This window comes from Hemicordylus capensis, chromosome 6, assembly GCF_027244095.1.
Source record: "Hemicordylus capensis ecotype Gifberg chromosome 6, rHemCap1.1.pri, whole genome shotgun sequence".
Taxonomy (NCBI): domain Eukaryota; kingdom Metazoa; phylum Chordata; class Lepidosauria; order Squamata; family Cordylidae; genus Hemicordylus; species Hemicordylus capensis.
The window spans coordinates 13117487-13142005 of NC_069662.1; the positions used below are offsets into that span (position 1 = coordinate 13117487).

Here is a 24519-nt window from a genome sequence, read left to right on the forward strand (position 1 = left end):
TTCATAGCCTGATCCTTTTCATCCCGCCGCAAAGTAAGTCTCCCTATGTTTAGTGCGTCTCACTCCTAAGGAAGGATGCAAAGGATTGCAGCCTTTGTGGCATTAGGTTCCATAGGACTATGGAAACTAATGTCACATGTTTACTCACAAATATGTGTTTACTCATACATTTACCTCCTATGTTTACACATGAGTAAGTGCCATTAGCTTTCATAGAACTTACTTCCAAGTAACAATAGGAGTGACTTTCATAGTTCGCTCCAAAGTCATGCTTTGAGCTCTGGCTCCCTCCTATGTGCTTATTTTTTTCTTGGTGAGAATAACCAAATTCTCATAAAATAAGACCAAAAAACCCCAAAACACCCAAAATAATGGAAACGCTGGAAAAAGAAAAGATTGTGCCGAGTCAGTGTTGATTCTTGGCAAGCACAGAGCCATGTGAATTTTTTGGTAGACTACAAGAGGGGTTTACCATTGCCCCCTCCCACGCAGTATGAGATGATGCCTTTCAGCATCTTCCTATATCGTTGCTGCCCAATATAGGGGTTTCCAGGAATTCGGACTGGCAACCTCTTGCTCGCTGGGCAAGTTACTTCCCCGCTGCACCATTAGGTGGTTTGCACAGCCCAATATAGGCAACCACAAATATATATATATATTGATGCAGCACCTGCAGGGATTCGAACTAACAGCCTCTTGCTCCCTAGGTAAGCTGCTTCCCCACTGCACCACAACAGCTGATAATGGAAACATAAAGCCATTAAAATAATAATGCTTCTAATTAGAAGAAAAATCTAGCTGTCTCAAACGCAGTCCTGAGCTCCTCTAACTTGGGAGGTTTCCAATCTGTGGCATTCCAGAGTTGGTGAACTACAACTCCCACCATCCCTATAAACTGTAGCTGCGGATGATGGGAGTTGTAGTTCACCAACATCTGGCGTAACGCAGTTTGAGAGCCCCTGAACTAAAGGAAATAATGAGGGAGGGATTAAATGCCTCCCCCCCCCGCGTCGTTTCCAAACGAAAAAATAAAATTAAATAAAAGCTCAGCGCTCAGGATTCGTGAAACAACAAAGTCAGCGAGTAAACTTTCCGCCAGCCAAGGCGCTAGGCAACAGCGGCCACCTGCCCCGTTTTACCCAGAAGGTTGCATAAAAATGGTAAGTGAGCCAATCCGTTCACAGTATGCAAATACAACTCTCCCTTTCGTGTTCGGGAAAGTCCCGATGATGCATAGGCTATTTGCGAACCAATCAGACGCTTTCTAGGCGAAGCGTTGGGAGAGGTTTTCGCCGCGTGCTCCCTCGGATTCGGAAAGGAGAAACCGCCGCTACACTTCTCTTACGAATCCGAGGGAGCAAGCGCCGAAGATTCTCCGAACGCTACGCCTAGCAAGCGTCTGATTGGTTCGCAGGGTTGTGTCATCATTCGCCTCCTTCTCCTCATTTACATAGCGACGCGTGGTTGGCGGTTGGCTTGCCCGTTTCTCTGCGTGGATTGGCCCATGGAAGAAGCCGGACTTCCTCCCCGCCCGCCCGGGTAGTAGGTCAAGTCCTTTCCTAAGAGGGCTGCCGGAAGACGCTTGCGCGAGGGTCACGTGGCTGAGTCGCGGCGCCCGCCGGCGCCGCTGTTTCCCTTCCCAAGATGGCTGCCGCCAGGTGCTTGCAGAGGGCTTGGGGGGTTGCCGCGCCCGACTCCTTTCTGACGTTTAGGGTGAGTTCCTCCCTTGCAGGCAATGATTGTCCTGCAGGAATAGTTAGCTTTGCACGTAGAGGGGGGCGCCCACTAGGATGACTGCGCTTAATAAAACCGGTGGCGACTCTTCCTTCTGTTCACACGAACAGGAGAGGGGTGGGCCTGTCTACTCGCTTTTCAAAATGCATGCGAGGGGGAAACTGCTCTGATCGTGAATAGATGAAGGTGCCTCGTACTGAGCCAGTCGACTCTTAACTAAAGCGATTTCTGGAGACTTCACCCACCCTTATAATTCCCCATTGTCATCAAATCATTAAAATCTCTAGGAATGGAGAATGATCCGATCTTGAGGACATTCCTAGAGGGCCCGGACCCTCTTGTGGCTCTGCCTAAAGTACTTCAGAGGGTCAGTCAGGGCAACTGGGACAGAAGTGGTACTGGTTGCCCCGGCATGGCCCCGCAGGCCCTGGTACTCTGCTCTGATTCAGTTGTCAGTAGTGGAACCTCTTCCATTAGGGGAAAAGTCTGGACCTCCTCATTCAGGGTCTGGGGTCTGGATGGAAAATTGGACCCTGACTGAGGAGGTCTGGCACAGCTCTTGGATAATGCAACCTGAGTTCCTTTCAGCTGCAGATTCAGGAACGAACTCCCCTAGGATCTTCTGCATGCAAAGCAGATGCTCTAGCATGAAGCTGTGTCACCATAAAAAGGGGGCAAAGCAAATAATCTATATTGATTTGGAATGTGTTCAGGTGACAAGATTTAAGGACAAGGCTTCCTGTATTCTTAGTAGACCTGCAGAGAGTCTAATTTGGGGGCAGGAGTAAGAAAAGCTGCTCCAGCTGATATTCCTTCTTCTGCAGCTCTATTAAAAATACAGGGTTGTTGGCATTCTTTGCAACTAACATACATACCCTGCAGGAGCTGTTGGATCTTATGCATTCTTCCCTACTGTCTTCTCTAAGTTCAACACAGAGCTAAAATTGTCAAGTTCTTTAAAAAGAAAAGAAGAGAAGATGTTTCAGTGCCCTTAACATCTGCATTTCGTGCAGGATTTCAAAAGTTGCAGCCAGTCCTGCTGGGAAAATTACTGAGAAGGTTATTGAGCACTGTAACTGCTTTGCATGCAGAAGGTCCCAGGTTCATTCCCTGGCAACATCTCCAGGGAGAGCTGGGAAAGATGCCTGCCTGAAACCTGGGAGAAGCCTCTGCCAGTTGGTGAAGAGACAGTACTGAGCTAGATGGACCAGTGGTCTGACCCAGTAGAAGGCAGGTTCCTATGTTCAATCTGAACCATAGAAAAATTGCAGTTGTTAAAATGAATGTGCTTGCTAGAGGGGGTAAAACACTTAACAGTAAGGTGACCATATTATCTAACCTAACAAGGTTGCCCTTGCATTAACCACCCATTCTTCTCCCTCTTCGTTTTTGATTTAATTTTAATCTTTGCAGCTTTTCACAGTCAGACCTGATCTCTGAAATCTGTGAAATGATGAAAAAAGAGGTGTCTCTGAGAATATGCAGATTATCTTCCTTAGAACCTTGAATAGCAAATTGAACCCCAGGAAGACTTCAAAGTTCTGATGGTTCTTCGCTGATACCAATATTTTGGAATGTTATATCCATAATATCTATCTTATTTGTTCATTTTTCTAATTATATACCAGTTTTCCACTCAAAAGATGTTCATGCTGTTTTGCAACAAAAGATTGAAAGAATAATAAGCACATAATAGCATCACATTTAAGATATTACATTTTAGACACTAACAATTTGGTCTGGTATGTACTTCCCAGGACCATGGGAAGGCTCCCATAGAAAAGCTGTTCTAGCTTTTTGTACTGATGATTTTTCTCATTCTCGGTGACCCACACTGGTCCCTGTAGTCCTTAGATTCTGCCTGAATATGATTGTATCTTGGATCTCACAGCTAACTTGGTTGTCGTCTGTCTCCCATCAGGGCCTGGCCACTGTCATTCCCAAGGTGACTCAAGTGGATAATTCTTCACATTTTCTGGAAAATGTTCCACACCGCCAGCACCCTGGGATCCTTCACCTCAAAAGCGTCAAGCTTCCGCCTGAGTTGGTAGAGGCAGCTTCCTTTCTGGTGGCCCGTGAGTGAAACCCTCAAAAGATAACAGTATGGTGGGGGGAGGGTACTGCATCACCACATATCTGCTGCCTCTCGCTCCTGTCTCATCCTCTTCTCTCTTCCCATTCTTTTTCTGTTGTCTCCACCAGTGTTGAAACTTAAATTGTAAGCACCTCTGAGCGGGAGCCTATTTTTTTTGCATAGACTTCTCTTTTGTATAAAGCATCACATATGTGGATGATGCTGTATAGACATGAACAAAACAGGGATGTGCTTGTGGCCACACAGAGGGAGCTGCTGTGAGTGCCCCTCATGTTGAATTACTTTCTTTCTCCCAGAATCCTCTGTGCGCAACCTGGACCAACAGGCCAAGGCCCTCACCAACTATCTGTGGAGCCGCAAACGCCCTCTGGAAATAGCAGACCTGCAAAGGCAGGCCCAGCAGGTGGAGCAGAAACTGAAGGAGGAGCTGGCCCACGAGAAAGGTAAACATGGGATTGGGAGTAACTTTGTCGTGGTTGTTGGCCATTTTGTTTCCATATGTTTCAAAGCACCTCCTAGCTCAGCGAGAGGTGAATGAATGATCCTGAGGGAAGGGTCAACCTCTCGTGCCATGCTCTAGAGGCACTCAGAAGTGTGAGGCCTTGTCTTCCCTGGTTTTGAGTGTCTCCTAGCTTAACATGAGGGCAAAGGTTGGCCCTTTCCATCTCTCAGTCCTCTGGAAGAGTAAGCGACCTTCATTCATTTCTTGCCAGACTGGGATGAAATATTTTCATTACTTCTGAGGGTCAGACATCTACTGCTCCACTTGCCAGCTTGTCAGTGGCAAGTTCTCCCCAGTCTTCTGGTGAGCAGGACATCCAGCACCACACAGATATCCTCTCCAGAGGTCTCGTTTCCCCTGCCATTTTTGAAAAAGTAAGAAATGGCAGGAATCCTTTCTGAGCAGGAGGAGAGGACTCCTACTGTTTCTCACCATCTCTACACCCCAGTGCAAATGACAGAAGACCCGCTTCTCTCCTGTGCCACAAAAGGATCTGAGGGGATTGGTGGCAGCCACAAATAATGGATGGCTGGTGAGTTTAACCCTAAATTTGTGGACCTCTGCTGAGGGTGTTCCAACACGATATGAGTTGCCCATTTGAAGGACTGGGGAGCAGGAAGAAGGAGACTTTCTCTTTATGCCAGTCTGGAAGGCAGCAGGTCTTATGCCACCCTGGTGTAAGGTGAGAGATCTCCTCACTTCTCAAATGTGCATGCCAGAGAGTTGGGAGGCAGTTTAGAAACTACAAGTTGTGGACTGGCTTCCAAGACCAGAAAAAATGTTTGTGCTCGTCATTATTTTGATCTGGTAGATGTTCATGTTAAAAAGACTTAGAACTGGGAGTTCATATTAAAAAGACTTTGTTGTTTTAGGCCTTGTGGTGTTGTTTTTTTTAACCACAACTCGCCCTCGGCTGCTAATGCAGGATAATACATCCATAAAAATCTCTCTCCCTCAGATGCATTGGCCCATCTGGGTGAGGCCAAAGAGGAGAAGAAGCTGGAGAAAAGGGTCTTGTATGCCATCCGTAAAACAACTTACCACTGGAAGCCACTGAAGTGAGTGTTCCTGGCTATGCTTCCAGGATCCAAGGGCCCAATTTCCGGGGAAGATTTCTCCAAACAGAACATGCTGTGTCTAGATTACTGAATGCAGATTTACCCATGAAACACTCTTTCACACAACCTCCCTCCCTTTCAACTCATAACGTGCACCTTAGTGTGTGCACAGCAAGCAGGGATTCAATTCCAGATCAATTTATAGTAAAACATGTGCTCTTGCACATGCATCCTTTATTCATTCGATTTCTATACCGCTCTTCTAAAAATGGCTCAGGACGGTTATACACACCATAAGGGAGATCTTCATGCTCTAAGCATGCATACACACACCCTTCTCAGCCATTGTTCAGCTGTTAAGATTTCACCTATCTTTGTCCATACATGTTCAGTCTATTTTTGAGCAGCCATAAGGATTAAATACTTGATTTGGAGAAAGAAAGCTGAGATTCTCTGAAGGTTGAATCAAATTTGGGAAACATGAAAGAGATCCCTTCCTTTATGGTAACAGATACCAGCAGCCCAAGCTTAAATACTGCTTGTAAAACCTTTTGCACACAGACATCTAGTGGGAAGTTCCGGCCCCGCCCATGGTGCCAGCATGTGAGACTGGAAGGTATGGTACCATAGGCCAGGGGCTCCTGACCTGTGGTACTCCAAAAACCCCGCCAGTGCCTGTAATAAGGCAGCACTCCCTTTTGACTCTCTTTGGTTTGTCCTTTCTAGTTACACTGAAGAGTTCAGCTTTGTGTACATGGTAGCCCGCATGGACGGGATGTTTGCAGCTGTGTCGCGGGCTTTCCATGAGGTGAGTTGCTCCTTCAACGTTTGGGAACATGTGTTCAAGATTACCGGGTGGGAATGAGCAATCCTTTTTTCAGCAACATCAGATGACAAAAGGCCAGATCTTTCGCCTTCTGCCCCACACACAATGGCCTGCTTTGGGCTCATTTGCCCAACCAGCACACTCACAGATGAAAATGTGTGTCTTGGGCGCACATGTATCCCCATTTTCACTGCACGATTGCCTATTGCATGGGGGCATGGTTCATCCAAGCAGTCATAGGAAGCTGCCATATACAGAATCAAACCATTGGTCCATCTAGCTCAGTATTGTCTACACAGACTGGCAGTGGTTTCTCCAGGGTTGCAGGCAGGAGGCTCTCTCATCCCTATCTTGGAGATGCCAGGGAGAGAACTTGGACTCCTCTGCATGCAAGCAGGCAGGTGCTGTTCCCAGAACGGCCCCATCCCCTAAAGGGAATATCTTACGCTGTTCACACATCTAGTCTCCCATTCAAATGCAAACCAGGATGGACTTTGCTTAGCAAAGTGGGCAGTTCATGCTTGCTATCACAGGACCAGCTCTCCTCGCATGAGGGGAGTCCCTCTGTAGGTGCTACAAATGTGACTTCAAAGTAGTTCATTTGGAGCATGTGTGTAGGAATGCTTCATACAAACCACCCCTGCGATCAGGGCAGTAGCATGCTGGGGAGAGAGATGTGTGCACTCATGTCTTTATCACATGGTAGAGCAAAGTGTCCTCCAAACCAGCCCTCTTTCATTGAAAAGCATTGCTTCTGATTTATATCTGTAACTGAATTCAAGATAGGGGCGATGCTTTAGCTACTTGAGGCCCAGGTCCCAATCCAGTGGGGCTTTAGTAGCCTTTGAGCAAGTTAACAATATCTCTGCTGCAACTCCCTTTCAGCAAAAAGTAGATCTTGTTTAGTATGCATAATACTCTTTGGGGAATCTCTTCCAGCTTTCTCTTTCTTGCTGGTGCCAGCTACTTGGGATCTTAATTTTTATTTATTTATTTAAAATATTTCTTTACTTCCCAACACTTGCATCCCTGGGTGGTTTACAATTAAAATTTCCCCTTTAGCTTCAGTTGCCAAACTCAAAGGGAATTTAGGTAGTGATTGCACTCCAGAGATTAACAAAATTTTAAAAATGTGATGTGATTTATCAAAAACTAGATAGTATCATGTGTTAACAGTAACTCATAGACAGTTCTCAGACTATTTATTTGACTAAGTCTGGGTTTAGAGTTAGTCAAACTTTTTTCAAGTTCTTTGAAGTTAGAAATTGCCGGGGGCGGAGTGTATTTTAATTCAGTGTGCTGTTCGTTTGGGGTAAATATAGGTATAACTTGTATTTAACACCTCTCTTTTTTTTTAAGGTGGTCATCTTCTAAATATGATAAAACATAACAGTCTCAGTCTTTCTTCCTTGACTGCCTCAGAATGTTTATACCCATCACAGTTAAAATTCCAGTGTACTCATGGGCTTACTGCCAGGGTTCTCAAGTGTAGCCCAGCAACATCTGGGAACCTATAACTCACATCATCCCCAGCCACAGTTGACCATTGTAGCTGTGGATGATGGGCATTGTTGTCCACCGTCTGGGAGATCCAAGTTCGAGGACCCTGGTTTACAGGGTTTCTCGTTGTTTGAATGAGTAACAGATATGTTGCTTTCCAAATGTTCAGATCACAAGTCAGTCATTAGTAGACCATAAAACAACCACAGGGCTCTGTAGTCACCAGGAGTCGACATCGACTCAACAGCACACTTTACCTTTAAGAGACGATTACTTAAGATATCATAATTTCTTTCCATGGCCTGGGATCCATATACCTGAGGAACCGCCACACCTTGTATTAGCCCATATACCACTGGCAGTCATGTGGTCATACCCTACCTCATCGTCCCTCCTTGTGAAAGATTAAAACTGGGATAGAAGCAGAGCTTTTACTGCTGTGCCCCCTAGAATTTGAACCAGCCTGCCTTAAGACATGCAAAGTAGCCCGTTTCTGGTGTTGATTTACTAATGAGGAGGACAGCTATTCTATCATTGCTTTGTTTCATGGCTTTATTTTCTTGTATGTTTTAATATATATCTCCGGTATATTTGATATATGGTGTTTACTGGGGGATCCTACCCTGTGGTGGTCCAGATGTTGCTCAACTACAGCCACAATGAGTTGTGCCTGGGAATGATGGGAATTGTAGTTCAGCAACATCTGGTGGACCACAGTTTGGAAACTCCTGGTTTGTTTGTTTGTTTGTTTGTTTGTTCATATTTGACAAAAATACATCAAATCAATCAATAAAAAATTTTACGTGGTCCCAAACTTCTGCCTCTGGGCGGTTTGCAGTAACATGAAACAGAAATTAAAACCTTAAAACAATTTACAGCCACGATTTTGTACACCGCCTAGAGGTGTGCATATCAGGTGGTATAAAAATATGAAAAAGAAAAAAGTCTAGTTAAAACAGCTTAGGAATATTTTTTAAAAATGTTTTCAGAGACGTGGAGACTCTTATTGTAGTAGTGTTCTTATTTTTGTCTTGGATGGGGAGGCTCTTATTTTAGGAGTGCATTCCAGAGTGTCGAGGCAGCAATAGAGAAGGCCCATCCTTGTATAGCCACAAGATGACCTGGTGGCAACTGCAGATGAACTTCTCTGGATGATCTCAATGGGCGATGAGACTCATAGTGAAGATGTTCTCTTAAATACCTTGGGCCTGAGCTGATTAGGCCTTTATTAGTTATAACCAGCACCTTGTCTTTTGCCCAGAAACGTATTGGTAGCCAGTGTAGTTCTTTTATTATGGTCTCTTCATCATGACCCAGAGACCAACCTGGCTGCCGCATTCTGTACCAACTGCAATTTCTGGACTACATACAAAGGCAGCCCCACATAGTGTGCATTGCAGTAGTCTGGTCTGGAGGTTACCAGCATATGTACTACTGTTTTTAGGTCATTCTTCTCAAGAAACAGATGCATCTGGCATATCAGCCGAAGCTGATAGAAAGCACCTCTGGCCACTGCCTCTGCTTCAGTATGAGACACCAGGGAGGGATTTGGATCCAGAAGCACTCCCTGACTGTGTGCCTGTTCTGGGGAACTGTGACCCCATCCAAAACCACCAGATCAAATTTGTCTTTTGAATTACCCCCCCCCCCCAATAAGTACTTCCATCTTATTTGGATTCATTCTCAGGCTATCCCTCCTCTAGCCCAGGGTTTCTCAATGTGTGGGGCCCCAGATGTTATTGGACTTCAACTCCCATAATCCCCAGCCCCAGTGGCCTTTGGTTGGGAATTATGGGAGTTGAAGTCCAATTACATCTGGCGACCCACACGTTGAGAAACCCTGCTCTAGCCCATCACTGCTTCCAGGCAAACATTTAGGGAGGTTATGATTTCTGATGATGTTGACATGGAAAAATAGATTAGATAGATATATATATATATATATATATATATATATATATATATATATATATATAAAACACTGGTTTTCAGTGTTAGAAACACATCTCAGATTTTAAGTCAATCAAAGTCTCTATGATTTATGAGGGGATTTCCCTCTTTTTGTTTCCTTCAGATCCAGAAGCGAGTTCCAGACTTCCAGCCCTGCACCCTGTTGGATTTTGGCTCGGGGACTGGCACCGTCAGCTGGTGAGAAAACCCATAGAGTGGAGAGAAAGGATGTTCAGCAGTGATGGAGAAGTTCCTAGAGGGAAGAAGGGAGGGAGCCATCTGCTGGGACCCTAGGTTCAGGGAACCTTTCATCCCAGAGATGTACCGTATTTACCCAAATAGAAAGTGACTCTGAATTTAAGACAGCTAGCTGAACCCGCACAGAGCATCTGTGTGGTAGTTTACTTACTTCTTGGGGTTTCGTTGGGAGAATATGTTTGGCTGGCCCTCCCTTTGTAGCCGTGCATTGCACCATGTTCCCTTCTCTCTCCCCGTGTTCTCCCTTCTCTCTCTCTCTCTCTCTCTCTCTCTCTCTCTCTCTCTCTCTCTCTCTCTCTCTCTCTGCCTTAAAAGACAGGCTGAATACAAGTTATACCAAAAGAGAGAAGACTCTGAATTCAAGATGACCCTCCTATATTTAACATTAAAGAACTGTGGGGGTGGGGTGGGGACCTTGTCTTAAATTCAGGTAAATACAGTAGGTGTGACGTCTCACTTTCCCCCTTCTTCCTCTATAGGGCAGCACACAGCATTTGGGGAAAGACAATAAAGGAATATATGAACATCGACTCCTCTGCTCCAATGTTAGCCTTGTCTGAGAAGCTGATGAAAGGTGAGAGCTATACGAGGCACTTTGAGGAGGAAAACAGAGTGCATGTATTTCGTCCCACTCAGCCAGATGTCTAGGAACCCAGCTAACCCTATTGAATTATGCTTTTTGCCCATCTTATAGGTAGGGTATTGGGTTTCAATCCACAGGGAAGGATTCATTGAAATGTGTAGGATTCATTGAAATAAAGCTGTGCTTGGCCTCCATCCACAGTTCCCCTTTGTTTCAGTGGACCCAGAGCAGGAGAACTTACTCATGGATTGTGCCTTTGATATCCAGATTTGCTAGTCTCTAGCTCCACTTACTGACTCAGCTCCCCAGGGCTGGCTGTAGAATTTGCAAAGAACGATATACTGTAATCTTATCTAAGGGATAGTTCTCATTGAAATAGTTACTCCGTAGGCTGTTTCACCGAGTCCCCATGCTAAGTTTTTTTTAAAAAAATCAACACGCACAAAAACGAGCTCATCTGGAAAAGGTTCCAGCTGTGGTCCTCTAGCTTATTTATTTATTTATTTTTACATTTATATCCCGCTCTTCCTCCAAGGAGCCCAGAGCGGTGTGCTACATACTTGAGTTTCTCCTCACAACAACCCTGTGAAGGTAGGTTAGGCTGAGAGAGAAGTGGCTGATCCAGAGTCACCCAGCTAGTATCATGGCTGAATGGGGATTTGAAGTCAGGTCTCTCTGGTCCTAGTCCAGCACTCTAACCACTGCACCACGCTGACTCTCTGAATAGAAGGCAAATCCTTGAATCTTTTTCAGATTGTACAAATAAAGCCGTTTGTCCAAATGACACTTCAGTATCCTTTCTCACTCAGAATAATCCTGCATCTGCTCATTGTGGGGAAAAGGTCAAGGAGCTGTGCAAGGGAAGAAATGCCCTATCCCCTGACCAATGGACATCACACACAGGCACTGAGGTTTAACCAAGTGTTACCCACACACATTTCCCGGCTAATTTTTGCAGCCTTAAAGGCTTGAAACCTGATTTTAAAACAAACCACCCCAAACCTCTGCTTCTCACATTCCAAAATATCAACTGTGTGGAAAATAGACTTTAATCTGAGGTAGACCACCTGAGGCTCTCTAGCTGCTGTTGGACTACAGCTCCCATCATTCCCTGCTGCACGCTTGTGACTAGAGAACAGCTGGAGAGCCTCAGGTGGGCTGCCCCTAAACGATAACCCTCTTCCCATCCGCTCAGGTGTCTCCAAGTTGCAGTTCAGTCCCACCCACCTTTCAAAGTCAACCCAGTGTTTCCCCACAAGCCCCTTTTTCCCTCTCCATGCGTCTTCCTATTGTTTTGTTTTTTTTCCTCCCCAGGGACATGTGAGCAGCTTTGCTTCCCAGGAGTCTATTTCCGGCAGTTCCTTCCTGTGTCCCCCAAGGTAAAAGCCACTCTGCCTCATCTCCTCCCAGCAGCAGCTGCTGTAAGAGCCAGCAAAGTCCAGCGGGACCTCATTAAGAGCTGTTCAGCCATCTGAGGTCTGGGTGGTTCAGGAGCCTTAGGGACTGTTAAGATAGCCCTTCTCCTGGCATGGTTTTCTTGAGTGGCACAAAGAGTTCCCACTTGGCCTAGTTACACTCCGCAGCTTGTTATTTTCTCCCTCCACTGTCTGCCCTCCTACACACACACACCGCTTAATTGCTGAATCCAGTCCAAATTCAGGGTGGATTTCTTTATTTTAAAAAAGCCCAACTTTCAGGCTAAAAGGCCTCAAAAGGCAACAAATTTTAATATCATAAAAAGGGTTTTTTTTACAAACGTCAATCTGTACAATCTATGCCAGTGGTTCCCAACCTGTGGCCTATGGATCACTAGTGGTCCGTGAGGGTACTGCAGGTGGTCCATGGGGTGGGGGGGGAGATAATCTAATCAACATCAGCCTTCTCATTGGGTGTTACCTGTTAAGAACATAAGAACAGCCCTGCTGGATCAGGCCCAAGGAAGCCCATCTAGCCCAGCATCCCGTTTTGCACAGTGGCCCACCAGATGCTGCTGGAAGCCACACAGGCAGGAGTTGAGGGCATGCCCTCTACCTGTTTCCTACTGGTAGGCCTACTGCAGGTAAATGTACTGTGATGAGTGCAATATTTTCAGCCTAACCTACCTCACAGGGTAGTTGTGAGCAGAAATGTAACCATGTGCTCTGAGCTTCCTTGGAGGGAGAGTGGGATATACATGTAAAAATAAAATGTTTCTGAGCTAGCTTAATAAATTGTTAGAAATAATTTAGGCATTTGATCAGTGTTCCCTCTATGGCGGGCACACATGCCTGTGCTCACAAGTTTTTTGCTGTCTGCTCAGTTAATTTTAGATCCCGCTCAGGTTGAATCAGGAAGGCCCCCATTCTGAATGCATGTGTGCACAAACTGCCTTGATACTCCCGCCCAGAGCAAAACTCATTCCGCACACAGATGAAAAGAATTCGAGAACATTTGCTACATAATTTGATACATCTACCTTGATACATAAGTTTAATTTCTGTCAGCCATTGGCTGTGTTAAAAATGTTTAGAACACTTTGTTCCTACGGTGCTCCACAAAAGCTTTTGATGACGGTGTAATGATCCACGTACAAGAAAATGTTGGGAACCAGATCTATATGATTTACACTTCTTAAAGCAATGCATCTTTAATAGTATTTAGATTTTGAGGATAGGGGAGTATTGACCCAGTTTACTGAACTGTGTTTTATTAACAGCACACCTGTTTACCTTACCTTTCCCTTAAGCATAGGGCAATGTGCCTGGACCTCCTCTCCCCACCCCCTTTATCCTGTGATGCAGGTAGCTTGAAGTCCCTGGTTGAATGAGGATTTGAATTCAGACCTCCTTGTCTAAGCTCAGCTCTCGAGCCACTATGCTGCATTGGCTCCATACCAATGGAACATACAATGTTCAGACTTAAAAACAACTGATTGCTTAGTGAAAAAAGTATTTGGACCTATGGAAACAACTGTCATCTCTCTTCTCTACTGCAGGTGAAATTTGACCTTGTGGTATCTGCTTTCTCACTTAATGAACTCTCAGATTATTCTCAAAGAGTAGAAACTGTGCAGACTCTCTGGAGAAAGACCGATGGCTTTCTGGTGGGTGTCGTCTCTTTCCTGGATTTGGTTCAGTCTCTCATGTGATCTCAGCTGGATTCCCTCAAGCTTTAACCTGTGTGCATATCCCTAAGGCTAAACGAAAGTGTGCCCAACTTTATCTGCTTTCCAGGGCTGCAACCCACCTGCCCCCAACACACACAAACACACCAGCAGTGTTTTGGGAGGCCCTGTGAACAAGGCAAACTGTTTACCCAGCTGTGAAAGATTCTCAAGCAGTTCTGACCATGCTCATCATCTCCCCCCCCCCTTTTTTTTTGCCTACTTCTGTCATGGAAAGTAGTCTTAAGAGGTCATCCTAGAGTGTGTGGACTAACTTGGATCATATTTAGTACAGTTGTGGTGCATCTCACATAGGGACATCTCAATGGCGTTATCCTCCACTTTTGCGTGGTGCATCCTCTTACAGACGAGGCTTTGGCGACTACTGTTCTTATTGTATGTTGCATATTGCATTTGGTGTTTACCGACACATAGATTTGAATGGATGAATGTGAAGATAGTAATTATCATTTGAAATTATAGTGAAAGGGAAGTAGGAGGATTTGTTCTTACTAGAACTTCTGGTTTCTCTTCCTTGTTTTCCTTGCATAGTGCCAGTGAGGGCGGGAAGCACTACCCTTTCTCTGATTTGACTTCATGACAATGCTACAGAGCCAATTAAATTTTGTTGCAAGATGTCCAAAGCCAGACTGAAGTGAGGATAATGCTTGCCCCCTTTCTATTTATTTTATTTTCTTTTATTTTTATTTATTTATTTATTTATTTATTTATTTTATTTTATTTAACACATTTCTAATCCGCCCAAAATGCAAGTTCTCTGGCAAGTTCTATGGGCAGTTTACAAGACAATAAAAACAACCAATAAAAAGATTAACATTTCAACAATTAAAGTTTAAAAGTTAAAACTATTAAAACAAATTAAAAGTAATTAAAAGCCTGCGTGAACAAATGTGTCTCGACTGCCCTTTTAAAAGTTGTAAGAGATGGCGAGGCTCTTATTTCAGCAGGAAGTGTGTTCCAAAGCCTTGGGGCAGCAATGGAAAAGATCCGTCCCTAAGTTGCCACCAGACGAGCCGGTGGCAACTGCAGACGAACCTCTCCAGATGATCTCAATGGGTGGGACGGTTCATAGCAAAGAAGATGTATTGTAGACGTATTCTAGTAATGTACAAAAAATGAGAAAACTATGCCACGATTCCAAAGCCCCTCTTCCAGGCCAAAAAAACTTGTTGGACATTTTTGCTCAGTTTTGAGAGATTCCCATTTCCCCCAGAATTATTTGACTTTCAGGATAACTGAATTGGGGACAATTCAGTGGATTGTCTAGCCTGTGCAAGTGTCAGCAGGAAGAAGTCCTGAAACACAGTGAACTTCTGTGGCAACCGTGCTTTGGAACAGCTTCTAAAATCTATGTGCCTAGAACCATGATGGATAGGGCCTACCACTTGGAGGTAGTTTCACTCAACCTTGGGTTCCATCCAGTGCAGGAGCCATCTTCTGTTAGAGGAGTTGCTGCATCTCACCTTTCTCTTTCAGGTTCTGATAGAGAACGGGACCAAGGAAGGCCATCAGATGCTCATGGAGGCCCGAGATGTCATATTGAAGGTGGGGCAACTTGACCAGTTTGCAGTCTGCCTAAATGAACACACTGAGGCGAGTCTCACGATCAGTGAGACCCGCCAGAGGGGGTTCTGTGGGGAGAGTGGGCTTAGCCTGCTCTCCCCACAGACGATCAAGGCAGTAACATGGACTGTGGGGATCGGGGGCCGCGCGGCCCCCCCGAAGTTCCAGTGCGCGGAAGTTCCAGTACAAGTGTGCAGGGCATCCTGGAGAGACCCCCGAGCCCGGGAGGCTGCTTGCAACCTCCCGGCCGGGGATCTCCTCAGTTCTCACGATGACTGGAAAGCGGGCTAAGCTCCCTTGGCCCGCTTTCCAGTGATTGTGAGAATACCCTCACCACGACTCTTAAAATGTTGACGATGATGTTTTTAACGAAGAAAAGCAGAAAACAATAAGGCACCATGCTAAGGAAGTGGAAAGTCAGTAGCACTAATGGAGCCTACTTTCTAGGCATGTGCCCGAAACGTTTCAGAGGCCATTGTAAAGGCCTCCGAAACGTTTCGGCACTGGGACGGTATTCGGTGCTTCGGCACTGGCGGGTGTAGTACTTTAAGGGTGAGGGAGGGTGTACTCACCCCCCCCCCCGCCGCGTTTCCCCCGCCGGCGCTCTGTAAATTCCAAGTCCCTCAGGGCGGCAGTGTTCCTCCCTGCCGCCCCATTCCCCCTCCCGTCGGCCGGAAGTTGCGACGGGGGGAACGGGGCGGCAGGGAGGAACGCTGCCGCCCCGAGGGGCTTGGAATTTACAGAGCGCTGGCAGGGAAAACGCGGCGGGGGTGTATGAGTACACCCTCCCCTGCCCTTAAAGTACTACCCCCGCCGGTGCCAAAGACCATTCGTGCACATCCCTACTACTTTCCACTTCCTTAACATGGCGACTCTTACGTAGGATCCCCACTCCCATGTGCCTTGTTTCAGACTTAAATATGCAAGTTTACATAGCTTCCCACATTCCATGTGGTGGAACATTGGAGTTGGGGACCTGCCAGGGCTACAGTGCAACTTGAAAGGCATCCTTGATAGTGTGCTGGGCCGCACGACTTTGGTTCTCCAGCCATTGTTGGACTACAACTCCCATCATCCCTATCGGCCACGGTGACCGATAGGAGTTGTAGTCCAACAGTGCCTCGAGGGCCAAATTTGTGCAGCCCTGGTATAGCATGGTGCAGCAGCTGTGGGACAACTCAAAACCACTTCCAGACAGTCATGCTACATTCCTTCTGTTGTGCAACTCTGTCAGGGCTATGCTTCAAGTTGCACAGCAGCCCCAGTAGGTCCCCAGTGCCAGCGTTCTGCTGTGCAGGATGTTGGCCATTGATCTTAAAAGCTTTCTTCCATTTAGAAATTAGACTAAGAAAGAGAGCGCACAACATCCCATCAACCTTTTCAGGCTGGTGAGAGGCTCTGTGCCACTCATGTGTATGACAAAAGGTTTTCCTTAAAGGCACTGATGTAACTAAACTTTGTGGGGTGCAGGGAGAGTGTATTTATTGCCCCATATACAGTACACTTTGGTTGTGTTTCATAAACCTTTTCCACTCAAAGGTATTAAACCCAAACACAGCTAATTATGATAAATGCTCCAAAATTATCACTCTCATTTGCACGGAGGTTCTTAAAATGTGATTTAATTAAGGAGAGAGAGGCTTCTTTCCACCTACCTCAAATGGGGAGAATTGTGCTTATCGTCCTCTTAATGGGCCCATGATGTTGTGTGGTGAGTCTTTCTCCACCACAGCCTTATTAACTTGCTTAAAAGAGAAGAGAAAATTTGTGGGCATTTGCTTTTGTTGTTCGCTCCGTCCATTTAACATCTGGCCCATGTATCTGTCTCCCAAAGGTTACATCCCCTGCTCAGAGACCTCTGCATAGGGGGCAGGAGTGTGAGACTAACATGAAGGCTGCTTTAATGATTTGTGTTCCTCCTCATGTGCAGGGCAAGGAGAAAGTGACTCACGACCCCCGAGGAGCTTATGTCTTTGCCCCGGTGAGTGCTGAGAACTAGAAGAGGGCGGCCCAGCTTTGGCCCTGCTGCAGATGTTGGAATACAATCCCCATTATCCTTGACTTGGCCACTGTGGATAGGGATGATGGGAGTTGTAGTCCAACAGCTGGAGGGCCCAGTTTCGACAGCCGTAATCTAGGGTTACTCAAGGAAGAAGAGGAGGCATTAACAAGGGTGTAAGAAGAAGATTCTTATGACGACAAATATGTCTACAGGAGAACCTTGTTATCTGCGGGGGTTCCGTTCCATGGAAGGAAGGGTGCGGATAGTGAAACTGGGGGTAACGGCATTAGGGCAATAGGAATTGTGGGGTTAGGTTCCTGACGAAGTGGACAAAAGGGTGAAAAAGGGGCAAAAGGTCCCCTTCTCATCAGCCAAAATATGGACTTCAAAATGGGGAAAATGGCGGTGGGGGGGTGCCCTACTGTGCTTTGTTTGTCCCCAGCTGTCTAGCAGAGCCACCCAATTTTTTTTAAAAAAATGTTGTGTTTTCTTTTTTCAAAAACTTGAGCCTCAAAATGGTGGACGGAAATAACCTTGGAGGTCATTTCCGCCCATCCCCAACCCATGGATACACATGTCTTAACCCTTTAATTGCCTATTTTTTCCACTTATACCAAGGTTGGGTGGCAATTACCTGACCGCATGGATATGCGCAACCATGAATGCCAGGTCTGTGATTAACAAGCTTCTCTTGTTAATCCTCGTTACTCAGTAACCCTTGTTACTCAGGGTTCTCCATTCACAATTTTTGGCATTTGCAGGTGGGTCCAAAGGACCTTGTTTCAGTTTCAAAGGAATAAATTCCAGCTATTTTCATCTATTTGTGGTTCCTGAGGGGCGGGAAGTGACTTCTGGTGTCACTTCCCATGTCATTTCCAACCTAGAGGCAGTGTAGAGCCATTTTGTGGCTCTTTTAAATCTTTTTTTAAAGGTTGAAAATTGCGGGGGTGGGGGGCATTGGAGAGTATTGCCAGAGAGCCAGGTATTGTGCTGTATTTGTACATTTTTCTGCTTTTTTGGACACTTTTTGGCAATTTTAGCACTTCAGTGTGCTGAGGAATCTAAGCCCCCAATCCCCATAGTCTCAAGGTTCCTTGTTCCGCCATTTCCGTTTTCGCAATAGTAGGCAAGAACGGAGCCCCTATGAAGAAAGAGGCCCTCCTTTATACCATTTTCCAGCAAAAGGTCTCAAAGCGGTTTACATAGAAAAATAAATTGCGGGGCCAGCTGTCCCCTAAGGGACAGAAGCCCAAGGTAGACACCAGCAATAACCACTGGGGGGATGCTGTGCTGGGGTTGGGTAGGAAGGTGGCAGCAATCTCTGTCTAGTGATAGGAACAAAGGTGCTATGAAGGCCTGTCGGTTGTGAGGAGGTGAAAGTACCCAATGATGATGAGACAGTTTTCAGTCTGGGAAGAGCGGGCACCCTGTGATTGCTGCCAAGAGCCCAGATTGCTTTGCCACAGTATCATACCCCTCTCTCTGCCTTCTCTCTCTTTCCCATCCTCCTCAGTGTCCGCACCACTTGCCGTGCCCCCGCTTGACACGGGAGCATCCCCTGCCCTGTAACTTCATCCAGGCCTATTCTCCTTTGCCTTTCCACTGGGTAAGTAAGCGCCCTGCCTGGCAAGGTTGTGCATGGATCGAGCCACTGATGCTCACGGTTAGTGAGCCTGCGCTTAAGCCTGGGGTGGGCAAACCTGGCCCTCCAGCTCTTGTTGAACTACAGTTCCCATCATCCCCAATAAGTTGTTCCTGGGGGTGACGGGAGTTGTAGTTCAGCGGCAGCTGAAGAGTCACGTTTGCCCCCCACCCCGACCCAGGGTTAGGCGCACAAGCTGTTGACTCAGCTGGTTGGGCTGAAGCAAGCCGCTTTTTCGATCAGCCTTGTGTCCCTCCTGTCTATAATATGACGGTAAGCTACATGGAGGAGTTGTAAGTATTGCCAAGAAGAAGAAAAGGGGTGAAGGGCTTGGAGAATAAATACTTCCTGTAACTATATAGGACTCTTTCTTTTATACTATAAGCTGGACGGGTTTATATAGTAGTCCCATTGAAATGAAAAGAAGTTAAGCAGTATCGTTGTCTCAGTCTCTTCTCGTTTTTTAAGACCTCTTTTTAGAGAGGTTTTAAAATGTTTTATCCGCTCCTTATAGCTGGTAGGTTTTTTAGTTTTTAGTGCTTAGCTTTTGATTTATTTTATATTGTATTTGTCAAGTGCCTGTGCTGGAGACAAAGTACCAGGCTCGATGGACCACGGGGCTGACTTGGGATATGCAGCTCTCTGTGTGGAGAGGCGGCTTAGACAGAGAAGGGGAGGCATCTCTTTGATTATAGGTGGTTTTTAGCCTCCCTTCCCCGAGGGGCCTGTTTGCTGTCAGAGGAGGATAAATGGCAACAGGGGAGTTTTCTCTTCTGGTGGCTTCTGTCTCTGATTTGGGCCCAGAGTTGACCTGTAGATCACTTTTATTTATCTATATATATTTAATTCTCTAAGGCATACCTGTGGCTAATCCCATGTGTGACAGATCTCACGAGAGTTTGGAGAGCTGCCGGATAGGCTAGCCATGGGATGGGTGGGAGGGGGGGGAAATGGCAGCAGTGGCAGTTAAAGAAAACTGTGGCAGGACGGGTGGGCAAGATGGCAGTGATGGCAGCTGGGGAAGATGGCGGCCGCGTGGCAGGCAGGCCACAGGCAGGGTAAGGAAGAAGGCAGGGATGGGCAGTAGAGAAAACAGCGGTGGCGGGCGGGGAGGTGGTGGTGGGGCAGGCAGCTAGAGGCAAAGATGCTCTGTGCCCGGCCAAGCTAGATGTTTTTGTTATTATTTAACGTATATCCCACTTGTACATGGTTATTTTTAGCCTTACAACAACCCTGTGAGGTAGGTTAGGCTGAGAGATACATGACTGGCCTAGAGTCACCCAGTGAGTTTCATGGTTGAATGGGGGATTAGAACTCAGATCTTCCTGGTCCTAGTCCAACACTCTAAGCACTACACTATGCTGGTACACTATACCTTAAAAGATGGCTGAACCATCCTTGCTTTAACAGGTTCACCCACGCCTGGCTTGCTGCAAGTCCTGGGATGGACTTGATGCTTTGTGGCAGCCTTATCCACACTTCTTAGTATAGGAGATCCTGTTCCTTGTAGGCTATTAGCGTGGGTCTTTTGCCCCAGATTCTTCATTGTGGGCCGGGGAGGGGAGAGAATCCAGCCCATCCATCTAGTTCCACCTCTGCCATCTGGGAGGATCAGGGAAAGGAAATGCTGAACTGAATGGGTCGTCACGTGATCCAAGTGCTAGAGGTTAACTCAAGCTTGGTGAATGTGGGGTAGATCGCAAGGCTGTAGGGAACAGCTTCTTGAAAGCGGGCTGGGCTCATCCTTGAGTTGAAGCTGAGACCAGTAGATTAAAGGCACATAGGAAGCTGCCTTGTACCACATCCGACTCTTAGTCCACCTAGCTCAGTATTGTCTACACCAGGCATTCCCAATCTGTGGTATTCCCGTTGTTGCTGAACTACAACTCCCATAATCCCCAGCCACAATGAATGGTAGCTGGGGGTGTTGGGAGTTGTAGTTCAGCAACATCTGGAGCCCCTGGTCTACACCGATAGTGGCTGTCTAGGGTTTCAGTCGGGCCCTTCCCACCCCTCCCTGGAGGTCGAACCTGGGACCTTGTGCATGCCAAGCAAATGCTCTGCCCCTGAGCTATCCCACTGCTTGGGAGTGAGGGGTTTGAAAAGTACTACGGAAATCCCTCCCTCCCACCTCCCCATCTGTTCCTCCTCCAGAATCCATCACGGAAGGAGGAGAAATTTTCCTTCCTCATCCTGCGCCGAGAGACAGGGGAGCAAGAGGAGCCGTGGCCTAGGATCACCCAGCCTGTTCTCTGCCGACCCCGCCACGTCCACGTCCACCTGTGCTGTGCCAACGGCACCCTCCAGCACGCTGTTCTTACTCCAAGGAAACATGGCAGGTACTGGTCTTGGTGATCGGAGGGAGGGCCGTGGACTCCTGCTCGGATCTCCTGGTTAGCAGGCCAGAAGTGATAACTGGCTCTGTGAATAAATCGGAGGGTTCTTCACCATTTGCTTCCTCCTGCAGAGATCTCTACCGCTGTGCCCGGAACAGTGCATGTGGCGACCGCCTGCCTGTTCTGAACCCCGAGAGCGAACTGGCCTTGGAAGAAGAGAAGGGTCCCATGGATGAGGATCAGAGTTGATGGAGATCAATGCAACCAGCCTCTTCCCAGAACAATCTGTAACCTCTCAGAGATGCCTGTGCCGCGGGGGTGCTAGCCAGCATGCCGGAATTGACTAGCTGGCTGGAGAGATTGGAGCCGCTCAGCCAAACGCCCACGTACCTGGCTAGGAAAGAGTGGTGGCCTAAAGCATTGTGTTTATCGATGTCTCAAGCCACGTTGCATGGATGATACAACTTCTTAAGAGTGATCTCTCTGCTCCTTCTTGATGCGCCAGTGTGTGCTGGATTGTGTTTGGTCTCCCTTTTGGCCTGATGAGCCCGGCTGTAGTAGCTACCGTGCCCGTGCAGTCAGAATGTGGCGGAATCTCTGATACACACTACCTGTGCCATGCGGAGGTAGGTGCGGCCAGTTCCAGACAGTAGCTGTTTCCAACACACGTGTGTATGCGTGTGTGCCAGAACTGGAAGCTGCCCAGGGGGTGCCAGGAGGGTGCATTGGGGGGGGGGGGTTGGAAAGGTGTGCACGGAATGCTGGGAAGGCATGCAGGGATCCCTGGGGACTGTAGTTCCAGCCCTTTAAGCAAGGTGCGGGGAGGAAGGGCATCTTGAGGCCTCCCTGGGCACCTTCCCAGTATGGTTACCAGTCCCGATCCAAAGGCACCCCCTGCTCCAGAAACAGCAACTACTACTGTCTGGCACTGGTTGCACCAGAAGTGCCCACCTCAGCGCAGGCGGGCAGCACGTGTCAGAGATCCTGACAGATTCCGACTGCACAGTCCTAGTAGCTACGTACTCGGGTTGCGTTCTCCACCTGTTATCACTCATGCTGCCCATCAAGGGGGTGCTGAAGGATCTTTGAGCTAAAAGAAGATGAGCAGAAGCTGGGTGGTACCACTTTGAACTGCAAGTGGGGGAGTCAGACACTTGGGACACCCCCCTCCCTCTTGTAATATGTCGCCTTCACGCTGAAAACAAGCACATCTGAGAAGAGGTTAGCCCCAAACCTTTCCCCTTATTCTGTACTTGTCAGGAGATCTTTATATGATGGAGCATGTAAGTATCCTGTCCCCTTACATCTCCCATCTGCAGTGCAAAAAGAATGCAGGCTAGCTCATGTGGACTTTCTGCTTATCTGTTCGAGGTCCATGTTTTAATGGGCTGAATATACCTGCCCGTGTAATTAAAGCGTGATGGACAAGCCTTTGGAGGGCCTAATGGAGTTTGGAAGGAACTGGGGGTGAGAGACAGGGAGGGGACCCCTTCTGAGATCTGTGCTGTAGAGAGCAATACACTTGTTTTGTACTCAGCAATCAGATTGAAAAAGAATGAGGGGAAAGGACAGATGCGTTCGCCCACTCTCTTTCAGTGCGTAAACAGGTGGAGTAAAGTTCTCAATTTATTGAGGATGAGCCTGAAACCAGAACGGTGGTGGGAAGTCTCTGGTTTTAATTCAGCTTGAAAAGGGTGTGATCACACACATACTAGTTTCAACCCCAGCTCTGGAAAGGAAGTGGAGTGAGTTAAATTAGGACTACAGACAGCTTGGATTTATTCTCTGCTCTGAAGCTGGGGTGGTGAGTTGACAAGAGATAGGATTTGTGAGAACTAGGACTCCGGTTTCCTGCAGATCATGCTAGGATCCCTCCCTGACACCCCCTCTCAATTCCAGGGATTTAGTCTTCTGGGAATTTATTCAGTTTTAAAAAAACAAAAAAAACACATTCCCATATAAATCTTTGTTAGCCTACTCTTGGTTCTTAACACGTCTGTGTAGCCTCGTGAGCACAGGATAGGCATATGTTCAGGATATAAATCAAGCAAAACTTGAGGTATAAAATTAAAACAAGAATAAGTTTATTATTTACTGATTAGAATAAAGTTCTCTGAAAGCAGGACATGCAAGCTTCTCTACTACATTACCAGGGACATCTGCTGTTCAACTTTCTGAGTGTTACATTTTATCCAGATGAAAAGAAACATACATACAGAGGGGTGAGATTAACTGGGACAGAGGTAATTAAAAATGGGTTTGTAAACTTAGTGAATTCTGCAATAAGAGATGAGCCTCACTGATTTTTGGCTCTAAAAAGCATTCCTGCTTATACAGGCCCAGCTACCAGATCTCCCAGCCACGTGGCTTTTCAGATATTGTCCTGGAGCAGTCCTTAAGGGAGCAGCCCTTGAAGGCATAATTCCCCAAGAGGTGTCAGTAGCTTCCTACCCAATTTCAAACTGTGTCCATCGCTCCCTGAAGCTGGAGCAAGCAGCTAGGAAGACCCTAGCTATGTGCTCTTTGGGCCAATATTTGAATGCCACACAGAGAAATCAAAGATTCCATGTCCAGCTTCCATCTCTGAATAGGATCTGGATTCCACTTGATGTAGAAAGAACAACAGATAGTTGGGACACTGAAGCCACATTTAGGTGTCCCAAAAGAGACAGTTCAGAAGTCCCACCCAGTGCATCACCCCCTCACTCACACTGATCATGGTTTGAAGAGGCAAACCTTGATGGTGGATGCTTCAGTGATTGGCAGTGTGGAGCAATTTGTGATTCTTCCAGATCAGAGTTTATGGAATGCATGCTTTTATTTTAAAAAATATTTTTTTGATTGGGTGGGGCAAAACACCAGTGAGTAAGAGTGTAATTGTGATGCTGCAGAAGAGGTGGGGGAGGAGAATAAAAAACTTTGATTTTGACATCTGAAATGGTGCTCTGAGCATTCTTCTGTGTGTTCGTTCTTATACACACACTGCTTTTCTTTTCTTTTCTCTTTTTTTTTTTTGCTTTAAAATTTTTATTGGTTTTTACAATATCTTAACAATCTCATTACATCATATTAAACAAATGTTGACTTCCCGCTCGCCAATCTGTGTGAATCACTAATTATACAATTCAACCATTGCTATAGTAATTCAAAACATATATCCTATACCTTACAAACTCGATTTTACTCTACTCAACCAGCTATAATTACTAAATTTCAAACCCTGCTGAAAAATCAATATTAGAGAAATAGTTCTCTAAGTATAGTAAGAATGGTTTCCAATCTTCTTTAAAACATTCCAGGTTTTCAT

The 24519-nt window shown here is 46.5% G+C and overlaps 1 protein-coding gene across 1 annotated transcript; it reads left to right on the forward strand.

Moving 5' to 3' along the window:
* The first annotated feature begins 1412 nt into the window (after positions 1 to 1412).
* On the forward strand, positions 1413 to 24301 carry METTL17 (methyltransferase like 17). Its single transcript, XM_053263718.1, has 14 exons — positions 1413 to 1713; positions 3656 to 3809; positions 4126 to 4272; positions 5290 to 5389; positions 6116 to 6197; positions 9790 to 9863; positions 10403 to 10497; positions 11821 to 11885; positions 13481 to 13588; positions 15146 to 15214; positions 17163 to 17213; positions 18748 to 18840; positions 21031 to 21215; positions 21344 to 24301. Exons 1-14 carry the CDS (start codon positions 1645 to 1647, stop codon positions 21459 to 21461), a joined length of 1410 nt encoding a protein of 469 aa, XP_053119693.1. The 5' UTR covers positions 1413 to 1644; the 3' UTR covers positions 21462 to 24301.
* Positions 24302 to 24519: the final 218 nt, after the last annotated feature.